Here is a 26,456-nt window from a genome sequence, read left to right on the forward strand (position 1 = left end):
AACAGCAGGGCCAATCCAAGCTTGCCTGGCCCCAGCAGGGGAAAAGCGGGACCGATGCAAGCCCACCCGGCCCTGAAGTGCCCCGAGCTTACCGCGGTCCCGAGCTGCCACGTGACATGGCCAGTCCGGAGCCACTGCGAGCCATGTCGGCCCTGAGCCACCCTGAACCCCAGCAACCCTGAGGTGTGAGCTGTGGCCACCCGGAGCCGCGGCAGACCTGAGCAGCCCTGAGCCCCGCCTCGCAAACTGGGGGCGGGCGGCAGTGCCAGGCCCTGCACATGGGGAGGGCGCTTGGGGCTGCATTTAAAGGCTACGCCAATCTGTGAAAAATGTTTGCAAATGGAGCACCTGCCAGTAAGCCCCACGATCATGGGATTCCGTTACAAATTCGTTACTTTGTTACGTGCAACACAGGATCTTCACGTGGCAAAAAAAAATGTGCACCTTATAGTCCGGGGCAGCCTTATATAATGTACAAAGTAGCGAAATTTACTGACTCCTGGAGGTTCGTCTTATAGTCCGGTGCACCTTATGCTTATGGTCGTGAAATTACTGTAAGTGTGTTGGGCTTGAAACCCACAAAGGGATCCTGCTGAATTTGTAATCTCTTCAGAGCAACGAGGGGTATTATTACTTAATATTGTTAATTTTTGTGCAGGAAATTGCTTTGCCTATTGAATAAACAGGGCTTTCCCCCTATTTCTCTGAAGAAATATTTCCCTGAATCTGCTGGGTTTGGGACTACTTGAATCAGCTTCATAGAGGAATCCCATTCAAAAATTATCTCCCAAATTTGCCCTAAAGCAGGAGAGCCAGGCACACTCAGGCTCTGGAGGATTGCTGCCTCTGTTCTGCAAGCTTTCATGGGAGCTCCTCCTCTCCACCCTCAGCCCTTCCAGCAGACAGCTTTCAGGAGGATCCCCATACACCTACTACAGTCCATTGTCTTTTTACAGCACAGGGCCAGGGGCAATGCCAGCATGCTCTAGAGGATTTATTTGTGGGTTTTCTCCAGGCCAAAGCCATGTAAAACTGGGAACATCCTGGAGGTTTCACTGGCTGGGCTCATGGCCAAGGAGGGTCAGGGAAACCAGGGCTGAGTCCCTTGCAGCTTGTAACTCTGGAGCCAGAGGTGCCAGGGAGGGCTCAGAGAGGCTCAGGCAGGGCTGCTCCCCTTCTCCTGCACACACTGACCCTGCTCCTCCTGGCCTGCACCTGGCCAGGGCACCTGCTGATCTGGACCTGGGCCCACAGGCTGCCTTCCCAGCTGGACCTCAGCCTTTCCCATCCCCATGGACTTGTCAGATCATCGAGAACACCAGTGCTTGAGGCTGTGAGGCTCCCACTGGCCTTGTCCCTTAGCTCCTCTGATTGGTGATTTCTGATTTCCCAAGGACATTTCTGATGGCAGTCAGCCCCTCTGATAAGAACCAGGATCTTTGCCTGGCCCTGGCCAGCTCTCCCCCTTCCTATCAGTTGAAAAGCTAGGGAAACAAAAAGAAAAAAACTACAGACAGAACCAGCCCATATTCTGGGTCCCTGGGGCTCTCTCCAAAGGTCTCTGATGGGATATGCACTCAACAGATCACCCATTGCTGTCTCTGTGCACTGTGGGTGCTCTGAACAAGCCCAGATCTCTCCAGCTTTCTGATAAGATTGTTTCAAAACTACAGAGAATGTAATGAAACACTCTCCAAGCCACAGTCTGGGCTTGTGAAATCAAAAGCAGCAAATGACATGGTTGCAGGCAGGCTGAGGTTTCCTGTTTCAGCTCCACACCACATTTATAGAGGTCATCATTCTGTACCTACCTCCTGCCTGGCCACATCAACTGGTCATCAGGACAGTGGCAGAAAATGTTGCTTCTCCTTCTGATCTCAAGTGCTTTTGTCCTGCCCTGGGCTGGGGCTGGTGAGTACACAGAGAGGGGACTTAGACAAGAACCTGCAAGGGCACAGATGGACACTGAGTAGTCAATCTCAGGCAAGGTCCCTGGCTCTCCTTCTCTCCTATCTCTACTCTCCTACTTTCCTCTCTCCTCTTATCTCTCAGCTCAGGGTGTGCCTGAAACCAGTGAGGCATCACAGGCAGCAGAGCTGTGCCCTTTGCTGGCATTTCAGTTATCCAGAGCCAGAGGTGTTCAGGCAGCCCAGACAGTGCTGCTTGTCTTTCTCTCCATTGCAGCAGCAATGCTTTGCACAGCCCCAGGAAGGAGAGTTGCTGCTATCACTGGCACATGACACCAGAGGATGACCCTCTCCCTTCATGCAGACCCAAACTTGACAGGAAATAACTGCAAACATCATATTAACATTTCCCATCTCTCTTCCAGGAAGGATCATTGGTGGGAAGGAAGTTGTGCCCCACTCCAGACCCTACATGGCTTATTTAAAAATAAAAGTTAAAGATCGGTCTGGCTCAAAGCCTTCTTCCTGTGGAGGGTTCCTGATTCGCCCAGATGCAGTGCTCTCAGCAGCTCACTGTGTGCCTAAAAAAGGGTGAGACTCTGTGTTTGTTGTCCAGGTGATTTTTTTGAGTCTCACATTGTCCCAAAGGGCCTCAGCCCTGGTCTGGGCTGAAACAGCGCCCTGTGTCTCTTCAGCCAGAGCAGGGATCTTTGGAGCTGAGTGATCCCTGTGATTCGCAGGAATTGTCTGGCAGGAGCTGAGTGTCCTTGGGGACAGGAATGCTCACAGTGGTCTCCAGGGTCATGGATCCTAGCATGGCTTAGAGCTACTGCTGGACAAGAGGGTCCAGTGTCTCCCCTGCCCTGCCTCCCTTTGCCTTCAGCATGGGGCAGCTGCCACCCGTGTGAGTGTGGGGTGAGGGATCCTCAGCTGGGTTGTGGAAGGGAGCCAGGGACAGAGGACAACTTGCTGAGAGCTGCTCTCTGGGGAGGTTTATCCCAGCACCAGCTCCCTGCAGGCCCCTGCACTGGGGGCTGTGTTCCTGTGGCCAGTGCAGCTGGAACATGTTGGTGTTTCCTGGCACTAGATTGAAAGTCACTGTGATTCTGGGAGCCCACAACATAAATGTCCAAGAATGGAGCCAGCAGAGGATCCATGTTACAGACTGGGTCATTCATCCCAACTATTCTTCTGCTAGTTTACAAAATGACATTGCGCTGCTGAAGGTATGGCCAAACACATCCTTCCTGCCTGAGGGATCTCCCCCTGCTCACCTCCCCAAACCTCTGAAATTGTTCCTAATCCTTGGCTGGCACTAACCCTGTGTTCTCTCTGCCTGACAGCTGAGGTCAAGGGCCAGGATCAATGAGAATGTGACATTTATTTCCATACCCAGGAGTAATGAACATGTGAGAGTAGGAACTAGATGTAGGGTGGCTGGCTGGGGTGATACATCTGTGTACGGGAGCACAACTGATGTGATGATGGAGGTGGATCTGAAGGTGCAAAATGAGACACTATGTCAGCAGGAATTCCATGACTACCAGCGTCTGTCCATGATCTGTGTTGGTGATCAGAACAGTGGAAAGTCAACTTACGAAGTAAGTGTTGTTTTGGGCTGCAAGCTTTGGAGTAGGTTGGGACTGGAGATTCGGCTTGGTTCTCTGGGGAAAGTAAAGGGATGCCAGAATAAACCAGGACTTTAAGAATGATGGCCTGAAGTTCTGAAGATGATATGATCCCTGTATTGGGGTGCACTTTTCTAACTATCAACATCATTTGCCTCTTTGCTTACTTGGGGATCTTCTACACAGCCTAGCCAGTGCTACAGTGTGTAAATTATCTGTGATACCCTTGCTAGGATGGCTTAGACATTTCCCCATGTCTAAAGTAGGACTATGTTCTTTTTGAGTTTTTGAATCTCAAAGAAACTCCAGCCTGAATTGTTTCATGGGTGGGCTCAGAGGAGTAGTGAGGCAGCTACAGACCCTGCAGAGCTGGAGGAGGGGGAGGGGGTTGGAACAGGAGGTTCTTCACATGGAGGGAGGGAAGAGGAAACTTGTTCCTTAAGGCAGGGAGAGCATGTCTGACCCCTCTCATTCCTTTCATGACACAGGGTGATTCTGGTGGCCCATTAGTCTGCAATAAGAAGGCTCATGGCATTGTTTCTTATGGACCTTCAGGCCGCCTCCTACCTTTGGTATTTACCAGAGTCTCCTATTTTGTGCCCTGGATACGTCAGCAGCTGAGGAGGTTTGCACTCCAAGAGCTACCTGCCTCTCCATCCTCCCAATAAAATGTTCAGTGCCCCTTCTTCACAATGCATCAAACACCTGCTGGTGCTCAGAAGCTCCCAGGGGCAGCTGAGCTGGGCTCAGAGAAGCCCCTGTGGTGCAGGCACAGGCTTTTGCAGCAAGGAGAGTCTCCGTGGCAAAGTGAAAATGCAGCTCCCAAGTCCACACAGCTTCCCATTGTTCCCTTTCTCCCACTGCTGCTCCAGCTCTGCTTTCTGGCATTCAATAAAAGCATCTTCAAACTTGCTTGTGTCTGCAGCCTTCTTGGGAACTGGATGCAAACCCTGAGGGTGAGAATGAGGAGATGACACTCCTTGGGAGAAGCTGGGTGAGACTGTAGGTGGGACAGTGCAGTACAGGTGTCAGTCCCCAGATGCTGCCAATGCTCCCCTTGCCTCCATCAGCCTCTTGCAGTCAAGGCAGCAGGTGGATCCAGCAGCCTGTACAGAACATTTATCCAGGCTGTCAGGAACAGAGGCATCTCCCCATGCAAGGGGAGATCAGGTGGTGTAAGTGCTGAAAGGAGGGATGTGGGACTTTAGACTGGCTTTTAAAATGCTGTTTATTGTACCAGATGATTCAGCAATTCACAGGTTGTGGGTGACAAGAGCCCAGCCCACAGCCTGTCATCCTCAGCTGTGGGTTTGTCTGAAGCCAACTCTAGTTCTGGTTACAATGCATTATTGTACTTTTCATTGCAGAGCATCTTAATAGATGACAACCCATCAATTCTTTTACTATTACCTACAGCCTGTCATAACTGCTAACATTACCATATTCACTTTACTGTTTTCCAATCACATAAAGTTAGTATGTTACAGTTTAAGCTAGAAGTTGTCTTTCAGATGTTTTGCAGTGGGAAATTCTGAGGCCTGTTTTTCTACTTTCAGCATGGCACTTTTTGTTTGCTTGTGAAATCTTTTTGCTTGGTTAAAATGTTTTCTTTTTCTGGAGCTGAAGTGGATTTATCCTTTGATTTGAGCTATGAAAACCCCTTCCAAATAATGTGCTGATTTATCCATTGGCTTCTCAGTAACCCAGTAATACTGGCTCAGGAATTCTTTTCGTCTATATCAAAACTTCTGCCCTTTCTATTTCTTTTTCAGATTCTACATTCAAAGATCTTTCTGCTATGTATACATATCTGTGAGACCTTCCTGTCAGATCCCTGTCTGTCCCAACCATGTTGGATTCCAGTACCAACTGGAAACCCTCTTAGGATGCTTAGCCAGACTAAAGACCAGCCTGTTCACACCCTGTCTCCCCTTCATTGTCCCTGAACTTCAGATGAAGCATTTTCTTTACAACTGTGAAATGCCTGTGGGTTGAACTGGAAACTTTCTTGCTGATCTGGATCATCTGATCAGACCTGACTGGGCCAGAAGTGCCCTTGTGGTTTGGTGATGGGATAGAAAGTGTCAGATAAGGCTGAGACAAAAGCAGTACTCTAGAGATCAGCCTGATCAGTTGTGGCAGGAAGAGTTGCATTAGTTTTAGGTTTTTTTTTGTTATCATTTATCTAAGAAGGCCTACAATATACCCTCAGCAAGTGTGCTGTTGTTGCAAAACAGGGGGAAGTAGGTGATACACCAGAAAGCTGGTCTGTCATTCAGTGGGACCATGAGAGGCCAGAGAGTTGGGCAGAGAGAAACCTGCAGAGGTTCAACAAGGACAGGTGTGGGGTCCTGCACTGGGGGAAGAACAACCCCAAAGCCCAGGCTGAGGGCTGACCTACCAGAGAGCAGCTGTGCAGAGAAGGACCTGGGGGTTTTGGTGGGTGGAAGGTGAGCATGAGCTGGCAGTGTGCCCTCAGGACCAGGAGGGCCAAAAGGATCCTGAGGTGCATCAGGCAGAGTGTGGCCAGCAGGTCCAGGAGGGGATTGTGCCCCCATCCTCAGCTCTGCTGGGGCACACTTGGGCTGCTGTGTCCAGGCCTGGTCTGCTCAGAACAGGAAAGAAAAGGAACTGCTGCAGAGGGTCCAGTAGAATCCACAAAATGATTGAGGGACTGGAGCATCTCTGATGGGAAAAACTGTGGGAACTGGACCTGTTCAGTCTGGGAAGCGAAGAATGAGAGGGAATCTCCTAAATGCATTTGAATATCTGAGTTGGGTGTCAGAAGGATATGGGCATGTCCAGAAGGGACCAAGGGATGCCCACAGTCTGGCACATGCCCCCTCCACACTTTCCATCCAGTCCTGCACCACATTGGCTTTGATCTTCCACCCCATAAAAGCCCTTTTCCCCCAAATACCACCTCCTAATATCCCTCTCCATATTCAGCACATTCTTCTCTTTCACGATGCCAATGTGTGCCTTGATGTCTTAGGATTTTAGCTTTTCTATTTTTCAAATCCTGTACTGCATTAGTGCGTAATTCTCACGTCCATATACAGTGTGAGTTACTGTCTTCATATTCTGGTCTGACTAAACAATTCCTCTGGACCTGAGATCCCAGGACATCCTACAGCCTTGAAAAGTATAAGCAAATGTGAGCTGGGGGGAGCAAACTGGAGGTAAATGACTTCATTTTCTGAAACTGTAATTGGAGGATTAATCCCTGAAATGCAAATGGACCAAACTGACAACTCTCTGAAAAATTTATGACCTTTGTCCATCTTGGTTGTGGCCTTGATAGACTAATCTTAAAGAAATTAGGATTTGAGTTAAAATTTAGAAGAAACTGGGCTTGAAATAGTTATATGAAACTTAAATACTTGATTGCCTGTCATTTTATGTTTGCTTAACTGTGCTTGCAATGGGAAAGGAGTGAAACTGGTAGGTAGGTCCAAAGAAGACAAAGAATTGAAACCAGAAACACATTCTTTGTAAAACTGGAGTTGCCCCAAAAGCCATTTGTATTGTCATTAATAGAAAATTTCAGGGCGAGGAAGACTCGCCTTACTTCCTCCATCTAAGACCCCTCCCCACAAAAACAGCCCCCAATTAATTCAAGAAGCCAATTGCCAATGCTTAATAGCTATTCCAACTAATTGCCATAGGAAGTGAGCGACAGGAGGGACTGGTATAATAAATATGTATTTGTTTGAAGCTTTTGTCAATAAATAGACTCTGTGACCATCTGTAATTTCGCAGTGCGTATTAGGGGGTTACCCCATGCAGCTGCACAGCTCTGAATAAGCATATGTTTTTTAACTTTAAATTGTTAGAGAGTCTTTTTTTGTCAAAATTGAGCATTGGTATTAGACCAATACTCATATTTTGGTAAATCCATTGGAGAATATGCTGGGACTCTTCGCTCTGACTGAGGGGCCAGCAGGGTTCAGGACCGCTCTAGTGTGCCCAGCTGGGATCTTCCGAGGAACAGGGCTCCTTTTCCTCACTGGCACCCTGGGGAACAGTTCTAGATCTGCCAGAGGCACAGACAGAAAGTATTTTTAAAAATTAAAAATAGGTGCCTTTAAGAGAGGCAGACTGGCAAGATGCTGCGAGATGTCGAGCGCAAACTGAAAGGCCTAAAGTGGATTTGTTTGCAAGTTTCTGTGGAATTTGGTAGTGGTTTGTGTTCCAGGTGAGGCTGGAACTCTTGCCCCATAGTGGGGGAGTAGCGGCGAGCCAGTAGTGAGTGTCGGGAGTAGAGCTTGCGTGGCACGGAGTCAGCGGAGCTCAGGCAGCTGTAATAACAGGGTTTCCAGTACTGTTGTGGTACAGGAGCAGTGGTGGCTCCAATTTTATTTGTAGTTTAAAGGCAACACAGTGGTGATTTCCAGCTTGGGGCACTGGCTGCGGGCATTGGTGTGTGGTGACTGCATTTTTGGCTTGCAGAGTACAGACATCACAATTTGCGCACGCTGAATGTGTGTGTGTGTGTATGTGTTTGAGTGTGCAGCTTGTTTTCTGTGCTTAAACTGTGGATTAGTGGTGCGCTGTATGTGTTAGGGTTTGTGTGTTCTTGAGAGCATGTTGGCAAAATTTTTATACGTGTAGGTTGTGAAAGAATTTTAAGTTTTACGCCTGAGTAGTAGAAAAATTATTTATGCCTGAAAAAGTGTAGTAATTTGGAACACTTGCCTTATGTGAATTGCGTGAGTTAGGCTGTGTGTGTGTAAGCAGTAGAATTGTGGACAGCGTATTACTGAGTGAGAGCAGCAGTTGTGTGTGATTAAGCTGTTTGTTTTGTGTTTAAAAGAAGTGAGCGGTGTGAGACGGTCTTAAAATTATGTCCAGCACAGTCCAGCGTAATCCTGGCAACAGAGGTTGGTGGGGTGATCCAGATTTTTTCATGGACAACGTCTCTGTTTCTGCTTAACCTTGAAAAGTTTTAATTGTGGCTGTTTGTTTTAATTTGTGGGAAAAAAAATACAGTAATTTCATGATTATAAACTGCACCATTTGGACTAAAGTTTTGGTCAGTACCTGGAAGTGTGGCTTGAATTCCAGAGCGGCTTATGTATGAATGATTTTCAGAAATTTTCAAACCCGGAAGTGAGAGCCTGCAGCAGCAATGAGCTGAGCCAGAGCCCATGTGGCCCCGGTGACAGGGCGGCGCTGCCGATCTGAGTCCATGATATTTCTCTGTATTTTTTTCAGTGTTTTCAGTCTTGTGAGGCTGAGTTGCTGCCTGGCTCCCTGCCCGCCGAAGCGGCTGAGCGGCTCTCCGCCCACCCAAGCGGCTGCCCTGCTCTCTGCCTGCCCGAGTAGCTGAGTGGCTCTCTGCCTGCCCAAGCAGCTGCCCTGCTCTCCTCTCGCCCGAGTGGCTGCCTGACTGTGAGGCTGAGTGGCTGTTTAAAGGCAACGCGATCCGTTGGAAATGCTTGTAAAATGACCACACTATCATTCGTATCTTTTTCCGCTCGTAAATAAAACCTGCAGGGTACGCTGCCGCAGCTGTTGCCTGTATCTTTTTTCACTTGGCAATAGTGTTTCCAAGGTCGGCACCTGCCAGTAAACCCCATGATCCTGCGATTCTGTTACTAATTAGCAACTTTGTGAAAGTTGCACGGGGATCCTCGCTACAAACGAAAGTGCGGCTTACAATCCGGTGCGGCTTGTATATGGAGGAAAAACGAAATGTTGCCAACACCCCGGAAGTGCAGCTTATAATCAGTGCGGCTTGTAATCGTGAAATTACTGTAGTTAGTTTTTTGTGTGCTTTCAGAATTGTTGGTGTAGGGGGTTAGTTTTTAAGTGTGGAGGGGTGAGGCAGTGACATGAGTCCAGAACTGCTCCCCACCGCCACTGCAGAGAAACAGTGTCTTGGCCAAAGTTAGACAGATTTTTGGTGTATCTTTACGAATATTTAACCGAAGGTATAACGAGAGAGGCTTGGTTTACTGGCAACCAGTGGTGAGCAATTTAAAGAGAAGAGAAAGTAAAGTTTTGCTTTGTTATTTTGTGTAAGTTTTTTAAGTGAAGTGTTTGAGAGTGTTTGGTTGTGATATGAGTTCCCTTAGAGATGAATAAAAAGGAGTTTCTCCTTACTTGTGCAGTGCATGTGGTGAACATATTGAAAAAAACTATGGCCAATTTGTGTTGAAAAAAATAACCATTTGTCTTGGTCAGTGACTTGAGCTTTAGAAGAGTTATTTTAGATTATTTGGTTCATTGGTTTTTACTGTTAACCCTTCATTTTGTCGGTTACTTTTATTTCTTTCCCTTTCTTTTTTCTGATAAAATTATATATGAAGGATTAGAAGGTTCAGGGAGGGAGATCCCAGGAGAAAGGACCTTCCCTGTCCAAGCAGGAGTTGTGACTCTAAACCGTGAGTTGTGTTTTGTTTTGTAGTTTGTTGTGAATTTTAAGTCCAATAAGTATAAAAGTAAAAGACACATAAAAATGGAATTTATAGTAAACACAAGGGCAACATATTTGATGTTAAATAAGGCTCTGATACCTATCATAAATAGTTATGTTATAATAAAGGGGAGAGTGGCCGATCTGAAAAAGCAAATTTTTGCAAACCCTTAAAGAATAAATTGGAGAAACAGTGGGGAATTCATCGATTTTGTATATACCTGAATCTCCATCTGCACTTTCAGGTAGGGATCATCTAGAGCAGCTGTAATCAGAAATAATATTTAAAGATGGGGAAATCAGTTTGGAAGTAAAAGATCAACAATATGTGGAACTGTTAAGCTTAATGCTAATAAGCAAAAAAAAATTGAAGTTAAAAATGAAGAAGAAATTCTTAAGAAAATAACAGATCAGATCTTCCCTGGGGAGTGGGCTTCTAATATACCAGGGAGAGCAAAGAATGCTCTGCCAGTACAAATCTGGCTTAAAGAAGGAAAACAATCGGTAAGAGTCAAACAATATCCCTTAAAAAGGAAAGACAGAGAAGGAATTAGCCTAATCATTGAGAACTTTTGCAAATAGGATTATTAACAGAATGTCAATCTGATTTTAATACTCCTATTTTACCTGTGAAAAAGCCTGGTGGTTCATACAGGTTAGTATGAGATTTAAGAGCTGTTAATAAGATAACTGAAGATTTATACCCAGTGGTTGCCAACCCCTGCACCTTGTTAACTCGTTTAACACCTTGACTTACCGAAATAATTGTATTGGTCTAATACCAATACTCAACTGTGATGGACAAAAGACTCTCTAACAATCTAAAGTTAGAGAGTGTAAGTTTATTCAGCGTTGGGCAGTAGCGTGGAATAACCCCTAATACGCACTGCAAAATCACAGGTGATCACAGAGTCCATTTATTGACAAAAGATTCAAACAAATACATATTCATAATACCAGCCCCTCCCATCGCCCCCTTCCTATGGTAAATAGCTTGAATAGCTATTAAGCATGCATGGTTGGTTTCTTAAATTAAGTGGGTGTTGTTTTTGTGGTGAGGTGTCTTAAAAGGAGGAAGTAACGTGAGTCTTCCTCGCCCTGAACTCTCGACATTTTCTACCAATGACAATACAAATGGCTTTTTGGGCAACTCCAATTTTGCAAAGAATGAGTTTCTGCTTGCAGTTATTTGTGTTCTTTGGACCTACCTAGTAGTGTCATCCCTTCCCATTGCAAGCACAGATAAGCAAACATAAAATGACACGTAATCAATTATTTAAGTTTCATATAAATATTACAAGTCCACATTCTTCTAAATTTTAACTCAAATCCTAATTTCTTTAAGATTAGTGTTTCACCCAAATATCTCAACTTTTCCTAATCCTTGGCTGCCACTCACCCCATGTTCTCTCTGCCTCACAGATGAAATGAAGGGCCAGGATCAATCAGAATATGCAACTTATCTCCATACCCATCAGGAATTAATGTATGACAGCAGGAGCTAAATGTGAGGTGGCTGGCTGGGGCCAGACGTCTTTGACAGTGCACTCCACTAATGTGATGATGGAGATGGAACTGAAGGTGCAAAATGAGAAGCTATGTAAGCAGCAATCCAGTACCTACCAGCATCAGTCCATGATGCATGTTGGTGATGAGAACAGAGGAAAGTCAACTTACCATGTAAGTGTTGTTTTGTATTGCAAGCCTGGGAGGATGTTGGGACTGGGCCATCACCTTGGATCTCAGGTGAATGTAAAAGGATGCCAGAATGAACCAGGAATTTCAGAATGAAGAGTTGAAATCTGAAGCTGATGTGCTCCCTGAATTAGGCACCATTTTCCTAACTATCAACATCATTTACTTTTTTACTTACTCTGGGTTGTTCTACCCAGTCTAGCTAGTGGTTCGGTGTGTAAATTCTTTGTGATACACTTGCTTGGATGGCTTAAATATTTCCCCATGTCTAAAGACGGTCTATGTTATTTTTGAGCATTTGAATGTCAAAGAGTCTCCAGCCTGAATTGTTTCATGGGTGGGCTCAGAGGAGTAGTGAGGCAGCTACAGACCCTGCAGAGCTGGAGGAGGGGGAGGTGGTTGGAACAGGAGGTTCTTCAGATAGAGGGAGGGAAGAGGAAACTTGTTCCTTAAGGCAGGGAGAGCATATCTGACCCCTCTCATTCCTTTCATGACACAGGGTGATTCTGGTGGCCCATTAGTCTGCAACCAGAAGGCTCATGGCATTGATTCTCATTGAACTGGAGGCAGACTATCCCTTCAGCTATTTACCAGAATCTCCTATTTTGAGCCCTGTATACGTCAGCAGCTGAGGAGGTTTGCACTCCAAGAGCTGCCTGCCTCTCCATCCTCCCAATAAAATGCTCAGTGCCCCTTCTCCAGAGTGTATCAAACACCTGCTGGTGCTCAGAAGCTCCCAGGGGCAGCTGAGCTGGGCTCAGAGAAGCCCCCGTGGTGCAGGCACAGGCTTTTGCAGCAAGGAGAGTCTCCGTGGCAAAGTGAAAATGCAGCTCCCAAGTCCACACAGCTTCCCATTGTTCCCTTTCTCCCACTGCTGCTCCAGCTCTACTTTCTGGCATTCAGTAAAAGCATCTTCAAACTTGCTCGTGTCTGCAGCCTTCTTGGGCACTGGATGCAAACCCTGAGGGTGAGAATGAGGAGATGACACTCCTTGGGAGAAGCTGGGTGAGACTGTAGCTGGGACAGTGCAGTACAGGTGTCAGTCCCCAGATGCTGCCAATGCTCCCCTTGCCTCCATCAGCCTCTTGCAGTCAAGGCAGCAGGTTGATCCAGCAGCCTGTACAGAACATTTATCCAGCCTGTCAGGAACAGAGGCATCTCCACATGCAAGGGGAGATCAGGTGGTGTAAGAGCTGAAAGGAGGGATGTGGGACTTTAGACTGGCATTTTAAAATGCTGTTTATTGTATCGAGATTATTCAGCAATTCTCAGGGAGTGGGTGACAAGAGCCCAGCCCACAGCCTGTAATCCTCAGCTATGGGTTTGTCTGAAGTCAACTCTAGTTCTGGTTACAATGCATTATTGTACTTTTCATTGCAGAGCATCTTAATAGATGACAACCCATCAATGCTTTTACTATTACCTAAATCCTGTCATAACTGCTAACATTACCATATTCACTTTACTGTTTTCCAATCACAAAAAGTAAGTATGTTACAGTTTAAGGTAGAAGTTGTCTTTCAGATGTTTTGCAGTGGGAAATTCTGAGACCTGTTCTTCTTCATTCAACATGGCACTTTTTGTTTACTTGTGAAACCTTTTTGCTTAGTTAAAGTATTTTCTTTTTTCTGGAGCTGAAGTGGATTTATCCTTTGATTTGAGCTATAAAAACCCCTCCAAAAAGTTTGCTAATGTATCCATTGGCTTCTCAGTAACCCAGTAATACTGGCTCAGCAATTCTTTTCGTCTATACCAAAACTGGCTGCCATTTCTATTTCTTCTTCAGATTCTACATTCAAAGATCTTTCTGCTATATATACATATCTGTGAGACCTTCCTTTCAGATCCCTGTCTATCCCAACCATGTTGGATTCCAGTATCAACTTGAAACCCTCTTAGGATGCTTAGCCAGACTAAAGACCAGCCTGTTCACACCCTGTCTCCCCTTCAATGTCCCTGAACTCAGGTGAATCATTTTCTTTACAACTGTGAAATGCCTGTGGGTTGAACTGGAAACTTTCTCACTGATCTGGATCATCTGATCAGACCTGACTGGGCCAGGAGTGCCCTTGTGGTTTGGTGATGGGATAGAATGTGTCAGATAAGGCTGAGGCAAAAGCAGTACTACAGAGATAAGCCTGATCAGTTGTGGCAGGAAGAGTTGCATTACTTTTTGGCTTTTTTTTGTTTATCATTTATCTAAGAAGGCCTACAATATACTTTCAGCTAGTGTGCTGTTGTTGCAAAACAGGAGAAAATGGGTGATACATCAGAAAGCTGTTGTGTCATTCAGTGGGACCATGAGAGGCCAGAGAGTTGGGCAGAGAGAAACCTGCAGAGGTTCAACCAGGACAGGTGTGGGGTCCTGCACTGGGGGAAGAACAACCCCAAAGCCCAGACTGGGGGCTGACCTACCAGAGAGCAGCTGTGCAGAGAAGGACCTGGGGGTTTTGGTGGGTGGAAGCTGAGCATGAGCTGGCAGTGTGCCCTCGGGGCCAGGAGGGCCAAAAGGATCCTGAGGTGCATCAGGCAGAGTGTGGCCAGCAGGTCCAGGAGGGGATTGTGCCCCCATCTTCAGCTCTGCTGAGGCACACTTGGGCTGCTGTGTCCAGGCCTGGTCTGCTCAGAGCAGGAAAGAAAAGGAGCTGCTGCAGAGGGTCCAACAGATCCCACAAAATGATTGAGGGACTGGAGCATCTCTGATGGGAATGACTGTGGGAGCTGGGCCTGTTCAGTCGGAGAAGGGAAGAATGAAAGGGAGTCTCCTAAATGCATTTAAATATCTGAGTTGGGTGTCAGAAGGATGTGGGCATGTCCTGAAGGGACCAAGGGATGCCCACAATCTGGTACATGAGCCCTCCAGACTTTCCATCCAGTCCTGCACCACATTGGCTTTGATCTGCCACCCAACAAAAGCTTTTTCCATCCAAACTCCACCTCCTAATATCCCTCTGTAGGTGCAAAATTTCTTCTCTTTCATGTTGTCAATGTATGCCATGATGCCTTAGGGTTTTAGCTTTACTATTTTTCAAATCTTGTACTCAATTAGTGTATACATCCTAACTCCATATACAGTGTGAGTTACAGTCTTCGCATTCTGGTCTGACTAAGCAATTCCTCAGGGCCTGAGATCCAAGGACACTCTACAGACTCGAAAAATACAGACAAAATTGAGTTGGGGGAGCACACTGGGGGTGTATGACTGCACTACCTGAAACTGTAATTGTAGGATTAACTCCTGATATGGAAATCGACCAAACTGACAATTGTCTGAAAAACTCATGACCTTTTTCCACCTTGGGTGTGGCCTCTGAGAGGCTTCTCACTGCCCAAGCTACAGCTCTTGAAGGCCTTTAATAAATATCAGCTTTGTTATCTTAGTCTTGTCCAGTCTCTTTCCCAGATAGCCACTCCAAGGCGTCAGCCATGAGAGGAGTCAGCAGATTCAGTGACCATGTGGAAGATGGACAGGATCTCCCCAGGGCACGTTCCTGTGTTCCTGCCCAGGGGCTCCTTGTCCACACGGGTTCTGAGGCTGGGACTCACCAGAACCAAGCAGGTCTGGCACAGTGTCAGATGGTGAGGATGGAGAGCTGGGCAAGGCAAGAACCAAGGAGCTGCCTGCCTGGGTAAAAACATGAGAAATGAGGAAAGTGAAAAGTGCTCTTTCATGGGATTGTTATGAATGACTTTGCATTTGTCCAGTTTATCAAACAATAAGATCAAATTTATGCGTAATTTTGTGTAATAATAAGAATTGTATAGAAATGTATGCATTGGAAATATATGTTAGATAGATATGTTCAAGTATATAAAAAATTAAGCAGTGAGTGATTTAGTATAACTAAGGTTCTTATAAAGCATAGGCAAAACTGACCGTGTGTACGGGGAAGTACTCGCCCACACCGAACAGTCAAGGTAAAAATCTCACTTATCTACTGTTTGCAAATACGTATTAATACGGAATTTTCTTGAAGTCTCCTCCTAGTTTCTATTCCTAAAATCTATGTCACTATGTTGTGTTGCTCTATTAGTAGTTAGGGGTCTCTCATCCTTTCGGGGGTCTTATTTCTGAGGAAGGCTCCTTGTCTTCATCGTGTCAACTGTGTAACCCTGCAGGTAGTGTGAGTGCACTGGGATTGGGGTTATGTAATTAAGCACATGTTCCCACAAGAACGCCTTATCCTAGTTCCTTGCCTAGAATCATCCCAATTTTGACCATACCAAGTTCAAACTTTTTATTTCTAGATGTTGCTTATCAAACCTACAGATTCTACCTCTAAATCCTTCTAGTTCCACATTTGGAGGGTTCCATCTGCTTTGACCCATTTCCTTTTTCCTTTTTGCTTTGTAACAATCAAGAACAATCTTGCTAATATAGTTATAATTTAGTTAGCACAAATCACATTGATCACACCCATCCCTAGGAATTCTCCAATTTGCTGATGATTTGTACCCTCCCCTTGAACCTCCCCCATATTTCAGCTGTTGTACCCTCACATTTTCTGTCTTTTGCCCCCAGATTCCCCAGTGCAATAAAACAGTACCTCCTTTCTCCTGGGTACCCACAGTGCTGAAGGAAAGGGATGGCTGTCCCTGAAGGCCACATGTCCATTCACAGCACAGCTGAGGCCAGGCTGCAGCACTGAAGGTGTGGATTACAGACCATGGTTGGGACAGGCAAGAGTCACCTGTGGTTGTGAGCCAATGTCTTGGGGTGACTTGATGATGTTTGTATCTGCAATCGTCTGTTCTGTGGGTGTTGAATTTTGTGTTCTGCATCTTTGAGAGTGGTTCCAGGAGTGAAGGGGGAGAGAAGAGGTGCAGAGTTTGCACTTTCTTCCCTGCATGCTTCACACAGACCGTATTGTCTCCAGTGGACAGCAGGAGAGAGCTCTCCTTTGCTCTTGGTTAGTTTTTCTGGCTAGCTGAAGCAAATAAGTTCATTGGACTGTAACTTTTTGTAGAAATTTTTTATTTTTTCTTTGAATTGTTTGACCCTACTCCGGACTGAAAATGCAGAAGTGCACCGGCAGCTCACAGCAGGGGCACACCAGGCCTGGCCTGGGCTGTGACATTTCCCAACGTTAGAAGAATTAAAATCAGAGTACAGTAATTTCATGACTATAGGGCTTGCCGTTTTGACTAAAATTTTGGTCTGAACCCGGAAGTGCGCTTTATAGTCTGGTGTACCTTATATAATTTACAAAGTTTCGGAATTTGCCAACCCGGAAGTGCAAGCCATGAGCCGAGCTGCGAGGAGGGGCGGCACCATGGGAGCGCCGGGCTGTGCAGGGTGGGTGGGACCGGGCAGCCCCCGACTAGCAGCAGCTGCACGGGGAGAGAGGGAGCGGGCGACCCCGAGGTGCCTCGAGCCGCCCTTGGTCCCCAGCCGCCCCGAGCCCGGCGGGTGTGTGGCAGCGCCGATCTGAGTCTGTATGGACCTGGCAGGGAAAAGCGGGGCAGATCTGAGCCTGCACAGCCCCGGCAGGGGAACAGCAGGGCCGATCCAAGCTTGCCTGGCCCCAGCAGGGGAAAAGCGGGACCGATGCAAGCCCACCCAGCCCTGAAGTGCCCCGAGCTTACCGCGGTCCCGAGCTGCCACGTGACATGGCCAGTCCAGAGCCACTGCGAGCCATGTCGGCCCTGAGCCACCCTAAACCACAGCAACCCTAAGGTGTGAGCTGTGGCCACCCAGAGACGTGGCAGACCTGAGCAGCCCTGAGCCCCGCCTCGCAAACCGGGGGCGGACGGCAGTGCCAGACCCTGCGCATGGGGAGGGCGCTTGGGGCTGCATTTAAAGGCTACACCAATCTGTGAAAAATGTTTGCAAATGGAGCACCTGCCAGTAAGCCCCAGGATCATGGGATTCCGTTACGAATTCGTTACTTTGTTACGTGCAACACAGATCTTCATGGCAAAAAAATGTGTGCCTTATTGTCCGGGGCACCTTATATAATGTACAAAGTTGTGAAATTTGCTGACTCCTGGAGGTGCGTCTTATAATCCGGTGCGCCTTATGGTCGTGAAATTACTGTAAGTGTGTTGGGTTGAAACCCACAAAGGGATTCTGCTGAATTTGTAAACTCTTCAGAGCAACTAGGGGTATTATTACTTAATATTGTTAATTTTTGTGCTGGAAATTGCTTTGCCTTTTGAATAAACAGGCCTTTCCCCCTATTTTTATGAAGAAATATTTCCCTGAATCTGCTGGGTTTGGGACTACTTGAATCAGCTTCATAGAGGAATCCCATTCAAAAATTATCTCCCAAATTTGCCAAAAATCAGGACAGCCAGGCACACTCAGCCTCTGGAGGATTGCTGCCTTTGTTCTGCAAGCTTTCATGGGAGCTCCTCCTCTCCACCCTCAGCCCTTCCAGCAGACAGCTTTCAGGAGGATCCCCATACACCTACCACAGTCCATTGTCTTTTTACAACACAGGGCCAGGGGCAATGCCAGCATGCTCTAGAGGATTGATTTGTGGGCTTTCTCTAGGCCAAAGCCATGTAAAACTGGGAACATCCTGGAGGTTTCACTGGCTGGGCTCATGGCCAAGGAGGGTCATGGAAACGAGGGCTGAGTCCCTTGCAGCTTGTAACTCTGGAGCCAGAGGTGCCAGGGAGGGCTCAGAGAGGCTCAGGCAGGGCTGCTCCCCTTCTCCTGCACACACTGACCCTGCTCCTCCTGGCCTGCACCTGGCCAGGGCACCTGCTGATCTGGACCTGGGCCCACAGGCTGCCTTCCCAGCTGGACCTCAGCCTTTCCCATCCCCATGGACTTGTCAGGTCATCGAGAACACCAGTGCTTGAGGCTGTGAGGTTCCCCCTGGCCTTGTCCCTTAGCACCTCTGATTGGTGATTTCTGATTTCCCAAGGACATCTCTGATGGCAGTCAGGCCCTCTGATAAGAACCAGGATCTTTGCCTGGCCCTGGCCAGCTCTCCATTCCTGTCAGGGAAAAAGGGTGGAACAAAAAAACAAAAAGAAAAGAAGTCTTGACAGAACCAGCCCACATGTAGGGTCCCAGAGGCTCTCTCCAAAGGTCTCTGATGGGATATGCACTCAACAGATCACCCATTGCTGTCCCTGTGCACTGTGGGTGCTCTGAACAAGCCCAGATCTCTCCAGCTTTCTGATAAGATTATGACAAAACCACAGAGAATGTAATGAAACACTCTCCAAGCCACAGTATGGGCTTGTGAAATCAAAAGTAGCAAATGACATGGCTGCAGGCAGGCTGAGGTTTCCGGTTTCAGCTCCACACCACATTTATAGAGGTTATCATTCTGTACCTATCTCCTGCCTGGCCACATCAACTGGTCGTCAGGACAGTGGCAGAAGATGCTGCTTCTCCTTCTGATCTCAAGTGCTTTTGTTCTGCCCTGGGCTGGGGCTGGTGAGTACACAGAGAGGGGACTTAAACAAGGACCTGCAAGGGCACAGATGGACACTGAGTAGTCAGTCTCAGGGAAGGGTCCTGCCTCACCTTCTCTCCTATCTCTACTCTCCTACTTTCCTCTCTCCTCTTATCTCTCAGCTCAGGGTGTGCCTGAAACCAGTGAGGCATCACAGGCAGCAGAGCTGTGCCCTTTGCTGGCATTTCAGTTATCCAGAGCCAGGGGTGTTCAGGCACCCCAGACAGTGCTGCTTGTCTTTCTCTCCATTGCAGCAGCAATGCTTTGCACAGCCCCAGGAAGGAGAGTTGCTGCTATCACTGGCACATGACACCAGAGGATGACCCTCTCCCTTCATGCAGACCCAAACTTGACAGGAAATAACTGCAAACATCATACTAACATTTCCCATCTCTCTTCCAGGAAGGATCATTGGTGGGAATGAAGTTGTGCCCCACTCCAGACCCTACATGGCTTATGTATTAATGCATGTTTCAAATCGGTCGGGCTCAAAGGCTTTTTACTGTGGAGGGTTCCTGATTCGCCCGGATGCTGTGCTCTCAGCAGCTCACTGTGTGCCTAAAAAAGGGTAAGACTCTGTCTTTCATGTTCAGGTGATTTTTTTGAGTCTCACATATTCCCAAAGGGCCTCAGCCCTGGTCTGGGCTGAAACAGCATCCTGTGTCTCTTCAGCCAGAGCAGGGATCTTTGGAGCTGAGTGATCCCTGTGACTCACAGGAATTGTCTGTCAGGAGCTGAGTGTCCTTGGGGACAGGAATGCTCACAGTGGTCTCCAGGGTCATGGATCCTAGCATGGCTTAGAGCTACTGCTGGACAAGAGGGTCCAGTGTCTCCCCTGCCCTGCCTCCCTTTGCCTTCAGCATGGGGCAGCTGCCACCCGTGTGAGTGTGGGGTGAGGGATCCTCAGCTGGGCTGTGGAAGGGAGCCAGGGACAGAGGACAACTTGCTGAGAGCTGCTCTCTGGGGAGGTTTATCCCAGCACCAGCTCCCTGCAAGCCCCTGCACTGGGGGCTGTGTTCCTGTGGCCAATGCAGCTGGAACATGTTGGTGTTTCCTGGCAGGAGAGTGAACATCACTGTGATTCTGGGAGCCCACAACATCCGCATCCGAGAATGGAGTCAGCAGTGGATCAGTGTTAGAGACTGGGTTTTCCATCCCCGCTATTCCCCTGACAGCGTAAAATATGACATTGTGCTGCTGAGGGTATGGTCCAAGAAATCCTTCCTTCCTGAGGGATCTCCCCCTGCTCACTTCCCCCAACCTCTGAACTTGTTCCTAATCCTTGGGTGGCTCTAACCCCATGTTCTCTCTGCCTGACAGCTGATACGACGTGCCACGATCAATCAGAATGTTCAACCTATCTCCATACCCTGTAGAAATGAACGTGTGAGAGTGGGAACCAAATGTAGTGTGGCTGGCTGGGGCCGGACGTATTTGACAGGGCATTCCAGTAATGTGATGATGGAGGTGGATCTGAAGGTGCAAAATGATAAGCTGTGTCAGCAGCTATCCAGTACCTACCTGCGTCGGTCCATGATCTGTGTTGGTGATCAGAACAGTAGAAAGTCATCTTTTGATGTAAGTGTTGTTTTGGGCTGTGAGCATGGCAGGAGGTTGGGACTGGACAGACACCTTGGTTCTCAGGGAAAAGTAAAAGGACACCAGAGTGAACCAGGACCTTCAGAATGATGAGCTAAATCTCTGAAGATGATGTGACCCTGAATTGGGGTGCATTTTCCTAACTATCAACATCATTTACTTTTTTACTTACTGGGGGATGTTCTACACAGCCTAAGCAGTGCTTCAGTGTGTAAATAGTTTGTGGTATCCTTGTTAAGATGGCTTAGACATTTCCCCATGTCAAAGTAGGTCTATGTCCTTCTGAGCTTTTGAATATCAAAGAACCTCCAGTCTGAATTGTTTCATGGGTGGGCTCAGAAGAGTAGTGAGGCAGCTACAGACCCTGCAGAGCTGGAGGAGGGGGAGGTGGTTGTAACAGGAGGTTCTTCACATAGAGGGAGGGAAGAGGAAACTTGTTCCTTAAGGCAGGGAGAGCATGTCTGATCCCTCTCATTCTTTTCATGACACAGGGTGATTCTGGTGGCCCATTAGTCTGCAATCAGAAGGCTCATGGCATTGTTTCTCATGGAATGGGACGCAGACTCTTCCCTGAAGTATTTACCAGGGTCTCCTATTTTGAGCCCTGGATACGTCAGCAGCTGAGGAGGTTTGCACTCCAAGAGCTGCCTGCCTCTCCATCCTCCCAATAAAATGCTCAGTGCCCCTTCTCCACAGTGCATCAAACACCTGCTGGTGCTCAGAAGCTCCCAGGAGCAGCTGAGCTGGGCTCAGAGAAGCCCCCGTGGTGCAGGCACAGGCTTTTGCAGCAAGGAGAGTCTCCGTGGCAAAGTGAAAATGCAGCTCCCAAGTCCACACAGCTTCCCATTGTTCCCTTTCTCCCACTGCTGCTCCAGCTCTGCTTTCTGGCATTCAATAAAAGCATCTTCAAACTTGCTCGTGTCTGCAGCCTTCTTGGGCACTGGATGCAAACCCTGAGGGTGAGAATGAGGAGATGACACTCCTTGGGAGAAGCTGGGTGAGACTGTAGGTGGGACAGTGCAGTAGACGTGTCAGTCCCCAAATGTTGCCAATGCTCCCCTTGCCTCCATCAGCCTCTTGCAGTCAAGGCAGCAGGTTGATCCAGCAGCCTGTACAGAACATTTATCCAGTCTGTGAGGAACAGAGGCATCTCCCCATGCAAGGGGAGATCAGGTGGTGTAAGAGCTGAAAGGAGGGATGTGGGACTTTAGATTGGCTTTTAAAATGCTGTTCATTGTATTGACATGATGCAGCAATTCACAGGTTGTGGGTGACAAGAGCCCAGCCCACAGCCTGTCAGCCTCAGCTGTGGGTTTGTCTGAAGCCAACTCTAGTTCTGGTTACAATGCATTATTGTACTTTTCATTGCAGAGCATCTTAATACATGACAGCCAATCAATACTTTTACTATTACCTACAGCCTGTCATAACTGCTAACATTACCATATTCACTTTACTGCTTTCCAGTCACAAAAAGTATGTTACAGTTTAAGCTAGAAGTTGTCATTCAGTTGTTTTGCAGTGGGAAATTCTGAGACCTGTTTTTCTACTTACAACATGGCACTTTTTGTTTGCTTGTGATATCTTTTTGCTTCGTAAAAATATTTCCTTTTTCCTGGAGCTGAAGTGGATTTATCCTTTGATTTGAGCTATAAAAACCCTTCCAAATAATTTGCTAATGTATCCATTGGCTTCTCAGTAACGCATTAAGACTGGCTCTGCAATTCTTTTCTTCTATATCAAAACTTGCTGCCATTTCTATTTCTTCTTCCAATTCTACATTCAAAGATCTTTCTGCTATACATACATATCTGTGAGACCTTCCTGTCAGATCCCTGTCTATCCCAACCATGTTGGATTCCAGTACCAACTGGAAACCCTCTTAGGATGCTTAGCCAGACTAAAGACCAGCCTGTTCATACCCTGTCTCCCCTTCAATGTCCCTGAACTCAGATGAAACACTTTCTTTACAACTGTGAAATGCCTGTGGGTTGAACTGGAAACTTTCTCGCTGATCTGGATCATCTGATCAGACCTGACTGGGCCAGGAGTGCCCTTGTGGTTTGGTGATGGGATAGAAAGTGTCAGATAAGGCTGAAGCAAAAGCAGTACTGCAGAGATAAGCCTGATCAGTTGTGGCAGGAAGAGTTGCATTACTTTTTGGCTTTTTTTTTGTTATCATTTATCTAAGAAGGCCTACAATATACTTTCAGCTAGTGTGCTGTTGTTGCAAAACACGGAGAAAGTAGGTGATACACCAGAAAGCTGTTGTGTCATTCAGTGGGACCATGAGAGGCCAGAGATTTGGGCAGAGAGAAACCTGCAGAGGTTCAACACGGACAGGTGTGGGGTCCTGCACTGGGGGAAGAACAACCCCAAAGCCCAGGCTGAGGGCCGACCTACCAGAGAGCAGCTGTGCAGAGAAGGACCTGGGGGTTTTGGTGGGTGGAAGCTGAGCATGAGCTGGCAGTGTGCCCTCGGGGCCAGGAGGGCCAAAAGGATCCTGAGGTGCATCAGGCAGAGTGTGGCCAGCAGGTCCAGGAGGGGATTGTGCCCCCATCCTCAGCTCTGCTGAGGCACACTTGGGCTGCTGTGTCCAGGCCTGGTCTGCTCAGAACAGGAAAGAAAAGGAGCTGCTGCAGAGGGTCCAGCAGAGGCCACAAAATGATTGAGGACCTGGAGCATCTCTGATGGAAATGACTGTAGGAGCTAGGCCTGTTCAGTCTAGGAAGGTAAGAATGAGAGGGAATCTCCTAAATGCATTTAAATATCTGAGTTGGGTGTCAGAAGGATGTGGGCATGTCCTGAAGGGACCAAGGAATGCCCACAGTCTGTCACATGCCCCCTCCACACCTGCACCACACTGGCTTTGTTCTGCCACCCAATAAAAGCTCTTTCCGCCCAAATTCCACCTCCTAATATCCCTCTGTAGGTGCGAAATTTCTTCTCTTTCATGTTGTCAATGTATGCCATGATGCCTTCGGATTTTAGCTTTTCTATTTTTCAAATCTTGTACTGCATTAGTGTATAAATCTAAACGCCATATACAGTTTGAGTTACTGTCTTCACATTCTGGTCAGACTAAACAATTCCTCAGGTTCTGAGCTCCAAGGACACTCTATAACCTTGAAAATTATAAACAAATGTGAGTTGGGGGGAGCAAACTGGAGGTAAATTACTTCATTTCCTGAAACTGTATTTGGAGGATTAATCCCTGAAATGCAAATGGACCAAACTGAGACCTCTCTGAAAAATGTATGACCTTTGTCCATCCTGGGTGTGGCCTTGATAGACTAATCTTAAAGAAATTAGGATTTGAGTTAAAATTTAGAAGTAACTGGGCTTGAAATTGTTATATGAAACCTAAATAATTGATTACCTGTCATTTTATGTTTGCTTAACTGTCCTTGCAATGGGAAAGGTAGGTCCAAATAACAAAAATAATTGCAACCACAAACTCATTCTTTGCAAAACTGGAGTTGCCCCAAAAGCCATTTGTATTGTCATTACTAGAAAAAGTCAGGATGAGGAGGACTCACCTTACTTCCTCCATCTAAGACCCCTCCCCACAAAAATGACCCCGAATTATTTCAAGAAGCCAATTACCAATGCCTAATAGCTATTCAAACTAATTGCCATAGGAAGCGAGCATTGGGAGAGGCTGTTACAATGAATATGTATTTGTTTGAAGCTTTTGTCAATAAATAGACTCTGTGACCATCTGTAATTTCACAGTGCGTATTAGGGGGTTACCCCATGCAGCTGCACAGCTCTGAATAAACATACGTTTTCTCAGTTTAAATTGTTAGAGAGTCTTTTTTCCGTCACAACTGAGTATCGGTATTAGACCAATACTCATATTTTGGTAAATCCATTGGAGAATATGCAGGGACTCTTCTCTCTGGCCAAGGGGCCAGCAGGGTTCATGACCCTTCTAGTGTGCCCAGCTGGGATCTTCCAAGGAACAGGGCTCCTTTTCCTCACTGGCACCCTGGGGAGCAGTTCTAGATCTTCCGGAGACGTGGAGAAAAAGGTATTTTTAAAAATTAAAAATAGGTACCTTTAAGAGAGGCAGACTGGCAAGATGCTGCGAGATGTCGAGTGCAAACTGAAAGGCCTAAAGTGGATTTGTTTGTAAGTTTCTGTGGAATTTGGTAGCGGTTTGTGCTCCAGGTGAGGCTGGAACTCTTGCCCCATAGTGGGGGAGTAGCGGCGAGCTGGTAGCGGGCGCTGGGAGTAGAGCTCGCGTGGCACGGAGTCGGCGGAGCTCAGGCAGCTGTAATAACAGTGTTTCCAGTACTGTTGTGGTACAGGAGTAGTGGTGGCTCCAGTTTTATTTGTAGTTTAAAGGCAGCACGGTGGTGATTTCCAGCTTGGGGCACTGGCTGTGGGCATTGCTGTGTGGTGACTGCATTTTTGGCTAGCAGAGTACAGTGATCACAGTTTGTGCGCACTGAATGAGTGTGTGTGTGTGTGTGTGTGTGTGTGTGTGTGTTTGGGCACGCAGCTTGTTTTTGTGAGGTTTCTGTGCTTAAACTGTGGATTATTGGTGTGCTGCATGTGTTTGGGTTTGTGTGTTCTTGAGAGCGTGTTGGCAAACGTTTTTTACGTGTAGGTTGTGAAAGAATTTTAAATTTTATGCCTTAGGAGTAGAAAAGATATTTACGCCTGAAAAAGCGTAGTAATTTGGAACACTTGCCTTATGTGAATTGCGTGAGCTAGGCTGTGTGTGTGTAAGCAGCAGAATTGTGGACAATGTATTACTGAGTTAGAGCAGCAGTTGTGTGTGATTAAGCTGTTTGTTTTGTGTTTAAAAGAAGTGAGCATTGCGAGGCGGTCTAAAAGTTATGTCCAGCACAGTCCAGTGTAATCCTGAGAAAAGACACTGGTGGGGTGATCCAAGTTTTTTCATGGACAACGTCTCTGTTTCTGCTCAACCTTGAAAAGTTTTAATTGTGGTTGTTTGTTTTAATTTGTGGGAAAAAAAATACAGTACTTTTACGATTATAAGCCGCATCATTTTGACTAAAGTTTGGGTCCAAACCCGGAAGTGCAACTTGAATTCCGGAGCAGCTTTTGTATGAACGATTTTCAGAAATTTTCAAACCCAGAAGGGAAAACCTGCAGCAGCAACGAGCCGAGCAGGAGCCCATGTGGCCCCGGTGACAGGGAGGCGCTGCCAATCTGAGCCCGTGATATTTCTCTGTATTTTTTTTTGGTGTTTTCAGTCTTGTGCGGTTGAGTTGCTACCTGGCTCTCCGCCCGCCCAAGCGGCTGCCCTGCTCTCCACCCACCCAAGCGACTGCCCGGGTCACCGCCCGCCCCAGTGTCTGCCCTGCTCTCCACTCGCCCAAGCGGCTGCCCTGCTCTCCTCTCGCCCGAGCGGCTGCCCGGCTGTGAGGCTGAGTGGCTGTTTAAAGGCAACGCGATCCATTGGAAATGCTTGTAAAACGACCACACTATTGTTCGTATCTTTTTCCGCTCGTAAATAAAATCTGCAGGGTACGCTGCCGCAGCTGTTGCCTGTATCTTTTTTCACTTGGAAATAATGTTTCCGAGGTCGGCACCTGCCAGTAAACCCCATGATCCCGCAATTCTGTTACTAATTGGCAACTTTGTGGATGTTGCATGGGGATCCTTGCTGCAAACAAAAGTGCGGCTTACAATCCGATGCGGCTTGTATATGGAGGAAAAACGAAACGTGGCCAACACCTCGGAAGTGTGGCTTATAATCAGTGCGGCTTGTAATCGTGAAATTACTGTAGTTAGTGTTTTGTGTGCTTTTAGAATT

At 47.1% G+C, this 26,456-nt stretch overlaps 2 protein-coding genes across 2 annotated transcripts; both read left to right on the top strand.

The window, feature by feature from the left end:
* The first annotated feature begins 1,856 nt into the window (after positions 1-1,856).
* LOC117006278 (cathepsin G-like) lies at positions 1,857-4,203 on the top strand. The gene is made up of 5 exons (XM_033078654.1): positions 1,857-1,911; positions 2,333-2,498; positions 2,995-3,133; positions 3,251-3,508; positions 4,024-4,203. Exons 1-5 carry the CDS (start codon positions 1,857-1,859, stop codon positions 4,201-4,203), a joined length of 798 nt encoding a protein of 265 aa, XP_032934545.1.
* A 14,789-nt stretch (positions 4,204-18,992) lies between these two features.
* Positions 18,993-21,336, top strand: LOC117006279 (cathepsin G-like). The gene is made up of 5 exons (XM_033078655.1): positions 18,993-19,047; positions 19,469-19,634; positions 20,128-20,269; positions 20,387-20,644; positions 21,157-21,336. Exons 1-5 carry the CDS (start codon positions 18,993-18,995, stop codon positions 21,334-21,336), a joined length of 801 nt encoding a protein of 266 aa, XP_032934546.1.
* Positions 21,337-26,456: the final 5,120 nt, after the last annotated feature.

This window comes from Catharus ustulatus, chromosome 23, assembly GCF_009819885.2.
Source record: "Catharus ustulatus isolate bCatUst1 chromosome 23, bCatUst1.pri.v2, whole genome shotgun sequence".
Classification (NCBI taxonomy): domain Eukaryota; kingdom Metazoa; phylum Chordata; class Aves; order Passeriformes; family Turdidae; genus Catharus; species Catharus ustulatus.

What these genes read in the sequence shown, in the direction of transcription:
- LOC117006278 (XM_033078654.1), top strand. Translation starts at nt 1,857, where the DNA reads ATGTTGCTTCTCCTTCTGATCTCAAGTGCTTTTGTCCTGCCCTGGGCT. An exon ending in ATGACATTGCGCTGCTGAAG is followed by an intron (nt 3,134 to 3,250) that starts GTATGGCCAAAC and finishes TCTGCCTGACAG; the next exon opens with CTGAGGTCAAGGGCCAGGAT. An exon ending in GTGGAAAGTCAACTTACGAA is followed by an intron (nt 3,509 to 4,023) that starts GTAAGTGTTGTT and finishes TTCATGACACAG; the next exon opens with GGTGATTCTGGTGGCCCATT.
- LOC117006279 (XM_033078655.1), top strand. Translation starts at nt 18,993, where the DNA reads ATGCTGCTTCTCCTTCTGATCTCAAGTGCTTTTGTTCTGCCCTGGGCT. An exon ending in CACTGTGTGCCTAAAAAAGG is followed by an intron (nt 19,635 to 20,127) that starts GTAAGACTCTGT and finishes GTTTCCTGGCAG; the next exon opens with GAGAGTGAACATCACTGTGA. An exon ending in GTAGAAAGTCATCTTTTGAT is followed by an intron (nt 20,645 to 21,156) that starts GTAAGTGTTGTT and finishes TTCATGACACAG; the next exon opens with GGTGATTCTGGTGGCCCATT.